At 46.4% G+C, this 18,491-nt stretch overlaps 1 protein-coding gene across 12 annotated transcripts in view; it reads right to left on the reverse strand.

Moving 5' to 3' along the window:
• Positions 1–18,491, reverse strand: part of rnf220a (ring finger protein 220a) — a 132,905-nt gene that overhangs the window by 82,892 nt on the left and 31,522 nt on the right. For 5 of the 12 annotated variants that reach the window (XM_078098664.1, XM_078098658.1, XM_078098662.1 and 2 more), the window contains exon 3: positions 2,359–2,520. The exons of 4 other annotated variants lie outside the window; for them this stretch is intronic. In XM_078098664.1, coding sequence (XP_077954790.1) covers positions 2,359–2,520 — 162 coding nt within the window. Of the gene's footprint in view, positions 1–1,191; positions 1,252–2,358; positions 2,521–18,491 lie in introns of all 12 variants that reach the window. 3 more of the 12 variants (XM_078098665.1, XM_078098661.1, XM_078098659.1) reach the window with 1 other exon arrangement.

An 18,491-nucleotide genomic window follows, 5' to 3' on the forward strand; every position in this document is an offset into this window, starting at 1 on the left:
GAAGTCCTCCTAGAAACCAAACAAGAGTCCACCAAGGCTTTGCACATGCTGGACAAAGCACGGGGAACGAACATTTTCAGTGAATTCTGAGAATATGTGCTGATATTTAATCAATTGTTCCATAGCAGTGCACCTTTAAGGTGGATCAGTGGGGCATTTTAGTTTCTTTGGGGGGGACTGAAGTCGCAAACAAATGCACAGCAATTGACCTGAAGGCATGGGAGGGTTACAAGCATTTTAGCATTTTATTTTATTCCCCTTGCACTGTTGTCTTGTTGTCCATTGTCGTACTGTCTGCTGTTACGCACCAACCGCCAAGTCAAATTCCTTGTATGTCTGACATATTATGGCAATAAATGTTTCCTGATTCCTGAAGCAGCCCCCCCCCCCACACACTCACATTGCCAGATCCACTGGCTTCCTCCTCCTTGCAAGTGTGTGTGCTTCTACGTGACTAATTACCGCGCGGGACGGGCAGAACACCTGTCAGTCTGGGAGACAGACAAAACATTTAACACAGAGGAGGAGGGGGGGGGGGGGGGGGGGGGGTGAGGGGGGGCTGGAAAAGACGGAAAAGTCACATTAACGCCTCGACTGTGAGTGTGCGCGTGGGCTGTTTGTGTGTGTGACAACTCACCTCTGTCCACCGCTCCCAACCTGCTGTTACATATTTAATACCCTGGCGAGCCTGCATATAGACCCCTCATTATCCGAAGAGGGACGCACGCACGCACTGTGTTTCACATTTAGGGTCGTAAGAGGAAATGTCACCTTGGTCCCACCAGACGACAAGCGATCAGTAAAAAAAAAAACCTGACACGACTACTGCCTGAGGAATGTGTGTGTGTGTGTGTGTGTGTGTGTGTGTGATGTGCATTCTACTGCATTGGAGCTCGTCGAGTCACTCTGACTGGTGCGTTTCACCTGTGAATGGCGTTGTGCGTGTGCTCAGAGCTGGTACCATTAGGGGAGTGAGCGTGGGGGGGGAGGGGGGGCCCATCTGATTTTGCCATTCAGCAGCAGGTCGGCCGACGCTGCGTAACCCCACCGGCCCGGGACCACTTTAACAGCCAGCCACACAAGTCGAGGCCTCTCCTCGTGGTGACTTCATAAAACGCTGCACCCCGACTTCACCCCTAAACCTCCCCCATCCCTTCCCCTCAACGCGCCCCCTCCCTCCTGTGGACTCACCATCGGGTGTCCTCAGGTCGTGTGTGACTATGTGAGAAAGTAGAAAGCAGTTTGACTTACCTGAGGTGAGGAGAAGAAGGGAGGAGGCGGCACATGAAAGAGAGGGAGGAGGGTGAGAGAGTTAGACAAATTGTGTGGATGACGACAAAACACACACTTCATCATAAACACACAACATGGGCTTGGTGAAACTTTACGAAAGGACAGGGTTAGGGTAATCATTTCGGTGGCTCAAATTCATGTCAGGTTAATAAATCCTGTGTAACATAATATTCCTTAAAGAAATCGTGTTACAATGCTCTGAAAAACGAATAAACCTATTCTCACACATTTACAGCGGTTCCATTGGACTTTTCCATTGTAACTTCATTTTTTTAATGAATATTCATTGTAATTATAATACATTTGTATTCAAATGATTTTCTTTAATGCTTTAATTCTTTAATTCCCCTATTCCGTCTTTAACACTGTCATTTAAATATGTATTTTTATTCAGTTAAGTCGTATATATATATACACACACCATACGTATATGCAGTATACAACTGTGTGAGCTTTTCCTTCCATTATCCAGTAGGTTTGCTCCATTCTGTGGTTAGTTAGTGTAATGTGGGAAGAGGGATCAGACCACCAAAGAGTGAGCAGCCCTTTTTAGTTACACCCTCCTTGACGATGTGAGTCTAGAGGGGTAGTATGTTCATCAATAGGATAAAAAAAAGGAGGAAAGGAAGCTAAATTAGTCTTAAAAAGTATTAGTACTACTATCTCACGTTGTGGCGTCTCCTGGTCTTTCTGGCACATTTGTTCCCAGTTTATATGGTGCACAGAAACAGGGACAAACGTGCTGCAGGGAGGACACACTACATAAATGATACAACTACTGAGTGAGCTGACTTATAACAGCGGTGTGTGAAAAACAGCACATGCACATGTGCTGTTTTTATTTAAAAAACGGAGCCCACCACCGGCTAACGGCTCCTTGTAGACCAATAAAAAACAAATGCTAGATGGAGCAACACAAAGTAAGAGGAGGGAAGAAAAAAAAAAAAGGAAAACCCAGCCGACCACTCATCGAGAGCATGATGGAGCGAGGCGGGATCCAAGGGGGGAAGCAGCAGGGAGAAAACAGTGATGCTCATTAGTAGATAACGGGAGGTGTGAGTGTACCGTCGTGTGTAATGCGCGCTGATGGAAATAACCCAGTGTGCCCACTATGCCGTTTCTGCTCCATGTGGAGGGCGAAGCCTTGTTGTGGTTTGAGCAGCGGAGGCCACCTCCAGCTAACAGCTCCTGGTAGACCTATAAATTTACCTTCATAAACAGGAGAGACTGGGGGGGGGGGGGGGGGCAGAGGAAGGAGGTAGAGGGGGGTGTAAAGACAGAGAGGGGAGGGAGAGGGGTGAAAAGAGGTGAGGACAAAAGGCGAGGAGGAGAGGAAAGGAGGCATGTGGAAATGTGGGATGCATGCGTGAAGGGAGTAAGGGGGCGAACGCAGGGAGGGAAGGACAGGAGACAGAAGGGGAGGAAGAAAGAGATGTGTCCCATGTCCTTTCTTCTCTGTGTCCCTCCTTCCTCTCCTATCTTCATTCATTTTGTCCTCTGTCCTCATTTCCCGTCTTCGGTCGCCCTTTCCTTTTCCTCTTGTATTTTCTCGCCTTCTTTCCTTCCCTCTCTTTGCCGTTTAGCTGCTCTAGTAAATTTATAGATTAAACATTTCTGTCTTGCACAGTGTTGTCTTGTTGTCCATTGTCTTACTGTCTGATGTTACGCACCAACCGCCAAGCCGAATTCCTTGTATGTCTGACATGTTTTGGTTCTGTATTCCTTTACCTTTTCTTTCCCATTTTCTCACCTAATTCCCTTTTCCTTTCTTTCTTTCTTTCCTGTTCTTCATTTCTTCTCTCCCTGTCTCTTGAGTCCTCTCTCATCTTCTATACTTTTCTTGCCTCTTCTCTCTCACCTGCTTTATATGTCCTGCTTTCATTTCATGTGTGTTTTTATTCCTTTGTTCTCCCTTTGTTTTCTCCCCTGTAATCATTTCCCATATTCTCTTGTTTATTCTTCATTGAAATAAGATTATCATTTGTGCTTGTCTTTCATTCACTTCACCCCCCCCCCCCCCCTCATGGTCCCATGCATAGATGGAAACCATTCAAACGCAAGCAGGTGAAAGCGTTCGTGACTCGGCTGGTTTGATCATTAGCGGCGGCTCTACGACTCGTTGGAGTGACAGGCCTCAGAGGGGAAACCCGCGTCAACCCCGCCCGACCTTCCTCCAGAGGCTTCTGCTTCTTCTCGACCAATCACTTCCCCAGATGGTGCCGGGTCACGCAGGAAGTAGGAAGTGAGAGGTAGACCAATGAAAAAGCAGGCCTGGCCTTTTACCACTGACCCGAGACACCTTCCTCCCACAAAAACAGACCGGACCTGTCCACGTGTCTGTCTGTCTCTCCCTGTGTGTGTGTGTGTGTGTGTGTGTGTGTGTGTGTGTGTGTGCGCATTTGGGAAAGAAGAGCAGACTGGTGTCCAGCTGCCCGACAGACAAAGAGAGAGACCACGGCCATCAGTGTTTAGTGGTGGGACACACACACACACACTGATGAATCATTGTGAAATTTAGATCAATACCAAGATATTCATACTCTGGGACCCTGAGGATTATTATTTCTATATAGATTGCTAAAATGGTGTCCACAACAAAACCGCGGACAGGACACAACCCGGCATAGAACAATAATGTGAAACTCTCTGTCTTAAAATACTGAATGGTTGTTTCTCAGGATTTTTGTCTCTGCGACTTCAAATTGATTTTGATAGATTGGAGCACAAGTCATTTGTAAGCAAAGTAACAGTAGAAGTGTGTGTACTATATACAGCTCTGAGGCTAGATTGACGTGGGGTTAATATAGAATTTCTTGAGAGGTGTAATTGGAGATGATTATTAACTAATAACTGGGACCCTACCAAGACAGGACAGTGTGGAAATAGACCAAATCCGAAGGATAACTCCAGTACAAATGGTGATATTAACCAGCGGTGTAATTTGTTTGGTTCCACAGACAAAAAAAACAAAATCCAAATGAGGTGTATGCTTCCCAGTTGCTTGAATGCAATCAATAACTTGAAGCAGAGGAAGCGAGGGAACCCGGGCCGATGCGCGTCTCATGCATGGAAAGTCTCGGATGTCTTGTTTATGGAGACAACATTAAACCGAACAAAAAGGAATTGATACAGAGGGTTTTCTTGTCTATTGGTAAAGACGAGGTGTTTCTGAGTTGCCTGGTGAGCTGCTTTAACAGTTTGTCCACACCATTGAAAGTAACCTATTTGATAGCTGCATTTCCATACATGATAAAAAGTTCTCATTTTGTTAAATATTTTAATCCCAATTCTACATTTGTAATTTCACAGAATTGATGATGTAAATTGAGAAAAGGCTGTGCACTAAAAATGTAAAATGTCCTTTGATGAAAATTCTATAGAGATTTTATTTGGTTGTGGTCGACTCGGTAACCCTCAATGACAGATGACAGTCAGTGATTGAAATATTTATCTGTCTCTGCCGTAAAGTGACAGAAAAGCTTAGAGGAACACATGCATAGAGCCATAGATGAATAGAGCGAGAGACACTAGTTGTCCTCCAGCTATCTTGAATGACTGGAGGGATCTTTTAGGCTTGTTGGGCTCCTTCAGGTCAGCAGTCACACTTGACGCCATACGGGACTCTTTTTTGACTCCTGGTGTCACTCGCCTGAGTCAGAGTGGCCTGTTTCTCATTCTCCTTCTGCCTTTGCTGGGCCAGGTAGATATCTGCTTCTTTCTGTCTTCTGAAGTGCCTCCTTCAGCTGCTTTACCTCATGGAGAACGACATCTGGAGCTCCAAGTCACTGCTCTAGTCAAAGGTCTGCAGACCAGACCTCCTTTATTTTAACCGTCACTTTCATCTGCCCCTACTTGAGTTCTTAAAGCTCACTGAGCTCTTTGGTCTCCTCCACTCTTCTGTCCCTAAGCTGCTCAGAGTGGAGCTCACGGCCGTGAGACGTGGCCATACGTGTCAGATCATCACAGGCCCGAGTGGCGTGTTGTGGTGTTTTCCTCTCAGGGGGACCAGCCGCCACTGAAACTTGAGGTACGGGACTGTGGTCGGGGGGTGAAAGTGCTCCGGCAGCTTGCTGTGTGGAATCTGGAGATGTGGGAACTCGCTGTGGGGGGTCTCCTCCCTGTGCCAGGCATTGTTTGTTGAAGTGGGTGTCCCATTAAGTCTCAGAAGTCAAGTTCTTCATATGCAGAATGGAAATGTTGTTAGAAGGAGATAGTTAAGTCCTTCGCAGGCAGGATATAGTTTTTCTTCACTTTGTTCTTTTGTTCTCTGAGTGTGTGTTTGAACTTTTCTCCGTCAATCTCCAAGTGCCTTTGTGCGACAGTTGTCATTTTGTAAGCTTTTGTAAGGCATGTCTGCAGGCTTTAGTGGCCAACTGAGGATTTAACCCTTTCAGCTCTGACTCAACGACACACAGAAGCACGGTAGCACGGTTTTTGATCCTCAGTAACTTTTCAAAATAAACTTAATATAACATCCTAAATGAATTAAAATGAGAGGGAATGGACTCGGACAGCGGGCCATAAACTGACATTCTTGACAAAACTGCAGCTGAAATTGAGGCGTAAATTTCCCAAAATTCTTTTCCCTTGTGTGCCGTGTCTCTGTCTCTTAGCTCCATCCATCGTAACGAACCCCAGAGGTCTCTAGCGAGGATCAACGGGAAAAAAGAATGTATATCCTGTCATCCCGCCACAAGAAATTGATCTTTTCGTGTGTTACTTTAGCTTTTTAAACCTTTTTTTAATACAACTTCTACACAACGTTTAGTTTGACAATCCCAAAAGTGTTTGTGTGTGTCCATATCGGTGTGTGTGTGTGTGTGTGTGTGTGTTGTCTTGCAAAAACAGCTGGAAACTTCACAGAGAAGTGAGTCTCCAGCTAACAGCGTCATCTACTATTAGTTTTACTGTTAAGACCATCAGTCGGCCGTTCCTCTCTCTCCCTCTCTCACCCACACACACACACTCACAGTAGAGTAACTGTGTCTGAACTTAACTTCTTAACTCCCACGACTCATCTCACCGCCATTGACTTTCATTGCTCTACTTGCTTCTTGTCTTTAGGGGGTTGAAAAATGAAATTGGGCTCATTTGACCATCTCCAAACTTTGTGGATCTGAGCTTTAGATGTCGGCACTGAACATCAAGCCCCATATTCTTGTAGTTGTGAATAATGCTTACTAATGGGCATCTCAGATTGACCTGACAACACATTTAGAATAGTCTTAAGGATGTAAAAGTACAACGTGGTGATATTTGACGGCACGCTGATCAAAACAAGGCTTTTGAACGCCACATATCCATGTGTGCTCTGAAGGATTTTCCCGCCCAGGGGACTCTTTTCCTTTTCTCATCTCCTACTCTCCTTGACTTTAAAATAAAAAATATTTTTTTTTCTCTTTCATTCTTTGTAGCATCCCTTTCGTCCAGCTCTTCCCTGGACCCAGAATTCTTTGAGACTCTTCCCTGCTGCCTTTGAACCGAGATCAGAGGGTTTTGGGCTCTAACACACACACACACACACACACACACACACACACACACACACACACACACACACACACACAGAGCGCTGCAGCTCAGCCAGGTGAAAGAGATGGTCTGCTGTTTGCATTGCAAACCTCTCTCTCTCTCTCTCTTTCTACACTTTCTAGCTCTGCTGACTCAATTTTGGAAACAAAGGAAATCACACTATAATAAAGAAGAAGCATATAAATAGAGACTAAATGTGATTTCACTCAATTTGTCACAGATGTGAATCTTTTCGTTTATGGCCGAATTAAAAGTAGATTCTAGACCAAATGATTCAGGTGTATCTGTTGTATTATCCAGGTATGCATTAGACAGCAGATCATTTCCCATTACACCACAATGTATTTCCTACTAGAGTATTGTTGGTTGTTGAGAGATGGCACGGCAAACCATCCTTCACTACAGCTAAAGCATCAGAGGTTACCGTACAAATACAAATGTTAAAGTGTGAAATGGGTGAAGGGCGGATGGAGACTGGTGAAGAAATGGACGGATGAGCAGTTAAAGTCACAATAAAAGGCACCTGCTGCTTCTGGGTTTTTCTGGAACAGCAACACTGGCACTAGTGTGTGAACGTGTGTGTGTGTGTGTGTGTAAGCAGCATTAAAAAGAAAGAGCAAAAACAGGTGGGAGGGGAGCAAGCTTAACTGCTACCTGTCAGCAGCCAACTCAACTGCGTTCATACAATATTTATATCTGACTCTCACACACACAAAGAGAGACAGAGAGAAACAGGCGGCGGGTGCAAACAAGCGGTTCAACAACCTAGCCGCAATTTTGTGTAAATTTCGTCTTAAAGAAATACATGCGCGCCCGCAGTCAGAGATGTGTATATTGTGCGGCTATCGTATAGTTGCTGTCAAAGCCACCGCCAATTATGACCATTAGGAGTCCCATCATGTCACTAGCTGTCCGTGTGCTGCACCTCCCTCCACCTCCACCCACCCAAGAGCCCAGACCCTATAATCTAACCTCACTTTGCTCTCATCACACGCGCACACACACACACACACACACACACACACACACACACACACACACACACACACACACACACACACACAGACACGCCAACGGATTGTTACATGTGCTGCTTTATCTTTTACTCCTTCCTTCCCATGTGATTTTTTTTTGGTCTTTTTTTCTAGACGGAGACAAATACACGTTTCAAAGTGTAAAAAGAAAGTTTTTTCCCGCCCGAAAGAAGGGACGGAAACAGAGACGCCCGCCCCGCAGTAACGGAACCCCCTTGCTTCTGTCTCTCTCGGGTTTTTATGTCACATAAAAGGATTATTGAGGGGGACCAATGCAGACACGCAGGAGCTGTCACTTTTCAGTGACAACAGCGCTTCACCGCTGTCTGAATCGTGTCCGCCGGATGGAAAAAAAGCATAAATGGCGGTAAAAGCACGGAGAGCTGAGGCGCTCTGGGAGTTTGGTACGTCGGGACCTGTCATTGAGGGCGACGCACACATTTCCTGTGGGTTCAGAACGTGTGCGTGCGTGTGCGGAACAGGAAGCCATTAGCCTGGTAGCCAGCGGCTGGACAGCAGTTAAACCACCTGCTTCAGTTAACAGGTAGCTGCTAGTTTACGAGTCGGTTTCCTATGGAGAGAGACGTGTGTGTCAGCTGGTTCCCCGCGGTCGCTAAGTTACCGTGATGGTATTTACAGCATGTAAAAAAAAAAAACAGACCATTTAAAATACGATTTTCAACCGATAGACTTTCAGTCTGCGTTAAATTCTCCCCATTCAGCACTCAAAAGTTAAGCGAAGAACTCGAGCACGACTCTCAAGTCTGAGACTTTAATTGGGTGAGGCCCGAACCCGTAAAAAAAAAGAATTTGACATTTGTGTACACAGCTCTGTTACCATACGCTTTCTATGACGCACTTGAACAAGAAATAAAAAGATTTACGTCCAATATAAAGTCCTCATATTGCTTTGACTGCAGTTTACCTCAAAGTAGTTAAATAAAAAACAGGACAGGGATGAGGAAGTATCATGTTTAAGTGTCACAGCAAGTGTTAATAGCCCCAATACACCCAAACACACACACACACACACACACACACACAGGTGCAGCCCCCTGTAGTCTCCCAATGTGTGTCATTAGGCCTATCAGGGCCACTCTAGAAGGATTAGAGGACCGTTAGAGGGACAAAGCTTCAAACGCACACACACACACACACACACACACATACACGTGGTGACAGCTCACCACTGGGTTGTCTACACGCTGCTGGACACCAAATCCCCGCTCAAATGTGTGTGTGTGTGTGTGTGTGCGAGAGAGAGTGAGCACGTGCCAGTATCTGGTGTATCATGCTGTGAGCACTGAGCAAAGATATCAGCGTACCGCTGAGCCCCTCACCGAGCTAATCCATCACACACACACACACACATTTTGATGCAGTGCTGCACTAAACACGAAACTGGTTACACTCTTTCCTCGCATTGTTTTGTTGTGAGAAGGCCAACAGTTTGCCACACTACGTGCCAACCGCACAACCGAATGCATTAGTGGCTCTGTGAAGCTGCACCCCCATACGCTCACAAAGGAAAAGGTGAGAGGGGACTCAAAGAGAAAGGACGAGGGGGGACAAAGGGAGCTCTCTTAACGTTCTATTGACGCTGCGTGTTTGAATACAAACTACACCAGATGGTTCTTTAAACACAGCGGAGCGGAGTCACCCACCCAACATATGCACTGTCTGTCCCCGCTGTCTCCTGTGGGGCTACTACTACCACTTTTGGGAGGGACGTTTGGAAGAGAGGGAGGGAGGGGGGGGGGCAGCGAGAGGAGGAGAAGGACGGGTGCATGGTGAGAGAGGGGACAGGCCTGCAGCCTGGCGTGGAGGTGATGGAGGAAGGGTGCAAATGAGGCAGCAGTGAGTCAGTCAGTCAATGGTTTGGAGAAGAAGCCAAACACAAAAGGAGTTGATGTGTGTGGCTCTTTTCACGGCTGGTGTTTTTGTGTGTGTGCATTGGTATTGTGTATGTGTGTGTTGGCGGAGTGGGGGGGGGTAGCTTGGGGTCGGGTGGGGAGGGAGTAGGGGGGTTGGACAATGGGGGTTGTTGAGGGTTGGGTGCATTAAGCTCCCTTAAAGCGAGCTGAGCGCAGTCACCGAGCCAAGGGGCTGGTCACTTCGCTGTTTTCACCGAGGGGTGGGGAGCTGGTGGGGGGTGGGGGGGGCACAGGGGAAGGGAGGGGGTGTTCTCTCTGCGGTGACAATTTCCACCACTTCTTTGCTGCAACCATTCTTGAGCTTCTCCAGAAGGCTTTTCTTCAGAGTTAATACAGCCTGCAGCGGAGAATGGGATGTGGTGGCTCGGTGGAAGGGAGCGCTTCAAGGGCAAAGAAAAACCCCTCGTACCCCAAAGGCCTTTTATTACCATCAAGAGCTGTTGGAGCACTTCGACTGTGGGGAAGTTAAGGAGAAGAGACGCACCGGGCTTAATGCATTTCCTTTGCATTTGATGTGCAGTATGAGCGGAGAGAGAGGACGGATGTAATCCAGCAAAGTCAACGGGACCAAACAACCTTGTTAGTGGCAGTTTGTCCCCTTCAACTACGGGGCGGCGCCACTTCCGTACAGAACGTACATACTCGGGTCGAACGCCGAGCTTTTCTCTGCACGCAAACTGTTCATTCCCGAGGAGATTAACGCTGCCGCTAATTGTAATTGTAAAAAAAGGCGGTATTGAGTTGTATGTTAGTGTGATAAAAAACGTTTACTCAACTTACTCCCCTTCTGAATGTGGCGGAATGTCCGTGTGCCTGTGGAGCGCTGGTGGGATGAGGAGAGGGTAACAATGGAACGGGACGCAGCAACAGCAAGGGAAGGAGAGAAGGGGAGATGAGGAAAGGATGAAAGCCGTCTCCACTTTAAAGTGGATTAGGGCTGAAACAATAGGAGGTGAAAAAAATCAAATTAGGCCCCCCCCGACACATCAAACGAGGGAGGCCGGGGATAGCTAAGCTTCCTCCGTTGCTAATCTGTTGACTCAATGTGAACGATACACGCTGCTTTTCACCGCCGAGGACAAGCTGTTCCGCTTCACACTCTGCGTGCTGTGTTTGACTCTTTTTTGGGGGCCTTTTTCGCCTTCGTCCGCTTCTGAGTCCTCAAAGGCCTCGAGGAAAAGGGACGTCGAGCCGGCAAAGGGTCGACCGCTGCAGTTAAACACCATGTGGTTGCTGCTCTGTCCTTTCCCGCGGGGTCTTTTCATGTCACACTTTCCCTATTCGGTCCTCTTCTCATCTCCTCTCCCGACGGTAGCCGGCCCGCCCTCCCCCCACCTCCCTCTCCCCCACTGTTCCTCTGACTTCAGCAGAATGAAACTTGCATACGAAGATTTTTAAGAAAAAGACGTGCAAACAGATGTGAGTTTTGTGGCCCTGAACGCCCCTCAGGGGGGACGACGACGGAGGCAACACGCCATGTAGAACCCGAAAACGGGAGAAAAATAATGATGTCTCAACTTTGTGCTGTTGTGCTGTTTGCTTCCTCCGTGCCAGTGTGTATTTTCTCTCTCTCCCAAAACCTACTTTGATTCTCAACACAACAACACACATGAAATGAGTAACGTAAGTACGACTATCCTGCTTTGTTTGCATGCTGCTATGTGTCCACCCTGCATTGCACGCTCGCCGTCTGCATCTGGATGTCTACGGCCCTGGAGTTTTATCACAAAATGACTTTCTCTCTCTCTCTCTCTCCCCTCCACCCCCCCTCCCCCCCAGTTCTCAGTAAAAGAAGAAGAAGAATGCCCCAGCAGCGATGCATGTTCCATTGTTCACGCTCTGCCTCCAATTTGCTCTCCACATTCTGCGGCCTCGGCCGAGACGTTACGCCGGCTTAAGGGACAAATCGCACACACAAAAAGGAGAGAGAAAGACGGCGGAGGGGAAGGGGGGGGGGGGTGTCAGGGAAACGATACGGGGAGAGAAGAGGAGGAAAGGGGAGGGGTGGTGGAGGGAGAAAAGGGCTAACCCTCTTCACAGCAATGCAATTATGGTCCGCATTTGAAGCCGGCTGGGTTTTGTGGCGCTCTCCCCTTCTCTCTGTCACCCTCTGTACTTTAGCGCCGGAGCTAATAGCCATGGCCGCGGCAATTTCTACGGTGCACGACATTAACGCGGCGGCGTGTCGCCGACAAAGGGAGGCATTCAAAGGGACTTAGAAAAGAGCGTCCGGTTTCGCGTGGTTAAGTGGGCCTCAACCTGCCAAGGCGGCGAAAACGGGCGGACGGCTCGCGTGTTTATTACCAGAGCCTCCGAGGGGGGGCGAAAGACACGCCACCGCGCTCCTCTTCCGCCGGTTAGCTCGGCTGCAAGCGGCTCTTTAGCTGTGCGAAAGTAGATAGCAGCCCCCCCCCCCCTCCGGTCCCGCGCCGCATCCAAAAAGAATGCAGACATTTTAAAATGGCGCTATAAAACGACGCTGTGCGGACGGACGATCACGTTTCATTCTTACATACGTGCAGAATTCGACACACAACCTGGACCACCAACGAGGACAGCTGCCAGCGTTCGTATGTGTCACTACAGCGTCTACTGTACGTGTCTGTGTGCGAGAAACAGGTGGTCGATTTCAGAATTTGACACACAGTAGCAATGATTTTTCCCTCCCCGTCTTTATCCCGCTGATTGGAGTGGGCATGTGTTTGCCTTCATGCCACATTCTCCACGGGGCCCTCCAAATGAAAATACAATGAGAACATTGTGCCACCGCGGGACAACCTCCCTCCCACACACACACACACACACACGCATACACGCAAACATAATGTACATATGACGGGAGAGGAGAGCTCAACGCAAATACTGTCACACAAATGATGCGTACGGTACTCAACAGTTGGGCACTTTACAGGGCATCCAGATTCATGAGCGGGTCACGACGCTTATCGTCTCCGTCTCTGGAACGCGCGTCTCTGAGAGATGAGCAGAAGGCCGAGTCGCGCGGTGGGCGCGGGTTCGACACAAAAGGCGTTTGCAAAGGAGAAAGTTGGGAGGCACAAAGGGAGAAAGAGAACGAAGGAGCAAAACGGCTGCCGAGGTGCAGCAGAGGAGGAGGAGGAGGAGGAGGAGGAAGAGGGGGCTAAAAGCGAGGGTAAACTCCCACATTCATGCACACATACACAACACAAGGGAACCCCCACCCATCACCCGCTCCATTCAAAAGACCATCTGTGGCTTGAAATGGATGAGCGTTGTGTGCGTTTCAAAAACATTTCTGTTTTAATTCTTGTGCCTCCGGAGCAGGGCGGAGCGGGGAGAGGAGGAGAGGGAGGGGGGCGTGAAAAGGCCTTGCTTCTGCGTCCTATCACTCTCCTTCAAAAAAAAGGGGAAGACCGTAAACAGATGAATGAGATGCAGGGAGTGTGTTTGTGTGTGTGTGTGTGTGTGTGGGTGAGGGCCCCTATAACATCAGGGCCAACTACACAAACCAAATTACACGGGGCGAGCTGGACGGACACAGCTATTTTGTTAACAAAACCACTCTGAAATCCGGCATTAGGGACACACAGAGTGACTAACCGGGACAGACGTTAAGGACCCGTTTAGGAAATCCACCATGTCCCCACGATGTCAATGCCTTCAATGCCAAATTAACCTAAAATCATTTCAGAGAGAACTTGGCCACAAATTGTCCCCATTTAGGTCAATAAACTGAAGATTTACAGACTTCAGAGATTAATCCCACGTCTGAATAGAAAATGATATTCCTGTCTCTCATTTCAGATTCTACTTGATGGTTTATGGTGTTTGCTTAAAAGTTGCTGATGGTTTATTATATCAAACCGCTGCTGTTGGTAGTTATAAGTTGTTGTTTTTGGAAATATTGCCATAGACGTGTAGTTTATTGATCATTTGTAATCAGGGATTTTATAAACTGTTTATTTTTTAAATACTTTTGATCTTGTTGGATTTTTAATTAGTTCAATAGCTATATGATGAAACAATGAATGCAGCATTCTTCTGAATTTCTTTCCACTACTTTTACCTAAATGCACAGTGACAAACACATTTTGCACTTTTACAAAATGCCAAACTGATTTAACAGAAATGAAAGATAGCCGTCGAAATGATTCAACACTTGTTTTTGTCTTTGCCTCTGGCCGAGTCCCCCCCCATCATGGCCCCCAGCCCCTATCCCCGTTTTTGTCTCCCTCTCTCCAGATTGAGTGCCTCCAATTCATTTCCAGCACCCACCACCTCCCCTTCAACCCCCTCCATGTCAATTAATTAAGTGCACGCTTTTCTTTAGCCGTGCACGGCAATTAGCATGAGATAAATATGCATTAGTTGAATTATCTCGTCTTGTCGTTTACCCCCCACCCTCCCCCTGAACCCCTGTTCCGATGTTAGCAGTAATTTGCATCATGAGTATCTTTAAATGCGTGTTAATTAGGCCCAGGTATTAGGGTCCTGCCTCGATGCCGGACCTCAGGAACGTGTTCAAGTGCTTTTACAGCGAATGGGAACCTGACATATTTTAATTAAAGGGTCGAGATTACTTGGAGGGGAGCTGTTTGCAACTATATATACACACACACACACACACATATATATATATATATATATATATATATATGAAGAGAGAGAGAGAGAGAGAGAGAGAGAGAGAGAAAGAAAGATGCATTTTATTTATATATCTATATATAAATCATTAATTTTATTTATCATCACTATTACATTTATAGGCGGAACAGTTACATGGCAGTAAAACTGTTAAATTGTGTCATTTCAAAACAATACTCAATACTAAGGATATTGGGCCTTTTCAGTCATACATTTAAAAGCAGTATAATGCTATCAGCCCACTTGCAAAACTGAAAAATGTGATCCCTTGCAATAACACGATGCCAATGGCCTTCTCCAAACTTCCTGCAAGATAATCAAATAATGGGCCCAGAAGTCGATTTTCTCTAATAGGCGTAGGGGCAATTCAAACGATAGACTTCATAGCATTACATCACTCACAGAGCACTCTGACAAGCCATTTACGACAATGAATTACCTCACTGCCCATAAAAACTAAACTAATGTGAAATATCACATATTTTAATCAACTTGGTGGAAGGGCGGGGCGAAAAAAAAAAAAGTATTGCTCCTATCAAATATTTGGACCGAGGCCGGACGTTTCGGTGGCAGGCCTTAATTAAATTAACGTGGGAACATATTTGATTTGTGCCCATTAAAAAACTCTGAGCTTTATGTCGCAATCCCTAAAAAGTATCAGGAGAGGTTAACGACTTGTAGAGGAGGACCGTGTGGGTTTTTTAATTACGCTTGGACGGAAGGCGAGAGAGTGATTTTTCAACAGGTTCTGCAGGCGCGACTCAGCGTTAAATCAAAGGGATCATCTAAAGGACACGGGGCTCCATTTAGTGTTTCTGTAAAGCGTCAGCAGACGACCTTATACTTTCTCCCAGTCTCAATGGGAACTTACTCTTTAAGGAATCAATTATCTCCAGAAGAAACTGATAACATCTCAGGAAGATACCGCAGATATGAGTTGCTATAAGAGTACTATAACTATGCTGCGTTCACTATGGTGAACGATTTCACAGCATGATCATCGACTGCATTCAGTGATAGACTGGCAACGTGATTAATAAATATTGTCTTTGTTAGCCCATAAATAAACTAAATAATTATCAGCCTATACTCAAACAGTAATACTAGTAATAGTATTTTAATATATTGTTCCCTTAAAAAAGGATATTGTTCTGTAACTGTACTTTTTAACAAATCACTGAACATAACTCAAATATTAATTGAATATCTATTCAATTAATTTCTATGGGTTTTTTTTTACTATAAACAAAAACACATTTATTTTTTGACCAATCTCTGGCCAATAGAGAAATGTTTACACTTCAAATTGCAATTCATTGAAGATCTTAAATTGTGATCATCATCATTTTAATGCTGTGACAACGACCTATATTTATTCATTTGTTAAATTTATTTTCAAGAGATGAGGAAAGCAATGTTGAAGTTAAGCCTTTTGTAGCCCCACACATTAAATGAGCCGAGTCACTTCCACACACTGAGGCAAACAGCTCGTTCATCATGCTATCAGATCGCAGGTGTTGTCTCTATCAGGACTGAGAAGTGTCCCTCTGTGCACCCTTTGAATTAATCATCTGTTTGGGACTATTTTCTTTTGCTTACCAATACAGCTGGTGAGCATTTACAGCTCAATCCCGATGAATGCATGGCGGATTACCATGGAGCAAAACTTTAACAGCTTACATGCTTTACTAATTTGGTGCACTTTTGAGGAATCACTTATTGTCAATGCTCCCTTTTCAACGCTTCCTCTGCTCTCATCCTCCAGTTATCACATCAGCACATTGCAACATTGTCATGAGAATAACAAAAGCGAACACTGATCTGCTGTCCGCGGGGACAATCCATGAAGGGAAAGAGCTGCAAATTTAGTTATGATCCAAATTCATCACGGGCCTTGTATTGGCCTCGTCGACAGAGTGCGGGCTTGATGAAGTCAAATAAGCAGCAGCGTTTTCTTCCTGATGGAGCTGGTTTGCTGAGCACTAAATTCTCTCACATAACAAAGGCCCAATGGCTGAGAAAGCGTTGTGTCAGTGTGTGTGTGTGTGTGAGACCTCTTGTTCGTTGACCCCCGCAGCCCCTCAGTCCAAGCCGACCTACTCAGACACAAGCTGACAGGACCTCCCACCCACTCTCTCCCCCCTCCCACCCCCCCCTCCCTCCCTCTATCAATTATCATTTGTCCAGATTGAGCATGCATCATCTGCCTCAACTTTAGGGGGACTCACTCACTCAAAATGCAAATTCTCAGTCTACCATTTTTCTTGATGAGCTGCTTGTCACTTGGTTTGTGTGCGGGAGAGAGAGAGAGAGAGAGAGAGAGAGAGAGAGAGAGAGAGAGTGTGTGTGTGTGTGTGTGTGTGTGTTGAGAAAGCAGGGGTCCGTCCTGGCTTTTCAGAGAAAGAAAAGCTTGTCAGCATTATCAGCTTTGCCTCTCGAAATCGGAGGTCATTAGGTAGCTTGTGCTCAGGGAATTGAACCCCTGACACTGCAGGCACCTTGCTGCCAGAGCTTAAAAAGGCAATAGATGAAATATTCTTTACAGAAAGAGAGAGATTTTCTTTGCAACACACATATTGGCTTATTTAGTAGTTTATGATCCACCCAAATCATGGAAAGTTCCACAGACCAAAATGTCCAGCAAGTATTTGAGATTACAGAGGGGAAGATAAATAGTTAGAGAGAGGGAACTGGGAGGTTTGGGGAGGACAGAGCGGAGGGGATGGGTCAGCCTGTGTGTGTGTGAAAGGCTGAATGAGGCGTGCCTGGTGGAAGCTGAATGCCACCACCCAGTAGGCCGTGAAATCAGAAACCCTCGCCAACAAGACAGCCACCCGCACACCAGCCGTCGCTCACTTTGTGTGTGTGTGTGTGTGTGTGTGTGTGTGTGTGTGTGTGTGGGGGGGGGGGGGCTTGGCTCCTTTTGGGAAAGAGCAGTCATGCAAGCTACGGCCACTGCTCCTCCTCCTCCTCCTCCTCCTGCTATCTGCTGACTCTCCCTGTCCTCCGCAGCACTTCATGTCTGTCTCGCTATGTGCGTCTTCATGTGCATTACGGCTCTGTCCCTTCTCAGCTCTTCCTCCAGGAAGAAGAGGACAGGTCGGCCGCAAGGTGTCCTCAAGGTGTCCTCAAGGTGTCCTCAAGGGTTAAGAGGAGATAAAAGGAAGAGCACAGCTACGCAAGGACAGAAGGTCTGTGTGGTGAAAATAAAAACATTCTTTAAAAAGAAAAACTGTGTTTTAGCCTGCAGGTTTTCTTGGACCCCGACCCCCCCATTGGGAAAAATCCTCCCCCCTCGCTGCCCTCTGTTTTTGTTTTCTTTTCCCCCTTAACAAACCAGCCTCTTTACTCGGTGTCTCCGTCCCCTGATTACCATGCTGCCGGTGACTTTTCCACCTCTTGTCTCACTCTCACTTTTTCTAAAGAGTACTTAATAAAATTCTGAGTCTGGTCCTCGTGTGTGTGAGAGAGAGAGAGAAAAAGAGAGAGGGAGGGAGAAAGAGGGGGACAGAGGGGGAGAAAGAGAGACAAAAAAACGACTGTTTCTTTCCTCTGTTATGTTTCTCTCTCCGGTTCTCTAAAGGGTACTTAATAAAATCGGAGTCCCGGCAAGGCCCCGTCACAAAGGCATGGCCCGTCTCCCACACACACACACACACCCACACAAACACACACACACGCAGGCGCGTACAGGGCCCTTAATTTCCATTAGAGAGGAGGAACGCACAGCTTTCACAAACTAGCGTCTGGGCCTGCAGTTCATTCTCACTCCAATTTGCCAAAGTATAGAGAGAGAGAGAGAGGGAGAGAGAGGGAGAGAGAGAGGGAGAGAGAGGGAGAGAGAGAGAGAGAAAGAGAGGTATGTGGGATTACATTGACTAACTGTAACTGCGCAGATGAAGAACCCTAAACAGGGAAGTCAACTCTTCTCTAGAATATTAAAATGTTCAAATTCCAAATGTGATCTGACATAATTAAAAAAAAAAACGAAACACGAAAGATATTTTAAGATAAATATCTATATATTGCTTTGTATTCTTTTTTTAAATTTATATTCCCTCTTTTTCCCTTGTCG

Source organism: Gasterosteus aculeatus, chromosome 3, assembly GCF_964276395.1.
Source record: "Gasterosteus aculeatus chromosome 3, fGasAcu3.hap1.1, whole genome shotgun sequence".
In the NCBI taxonomy this organism is placed as follows: domain Eukaryota; kingdom Metazoa; phylum Chordata; class Actinopteri; order Perciformes; family Gasterosteidae; genus Gasterosteus; species Gasterosteus aculeatus.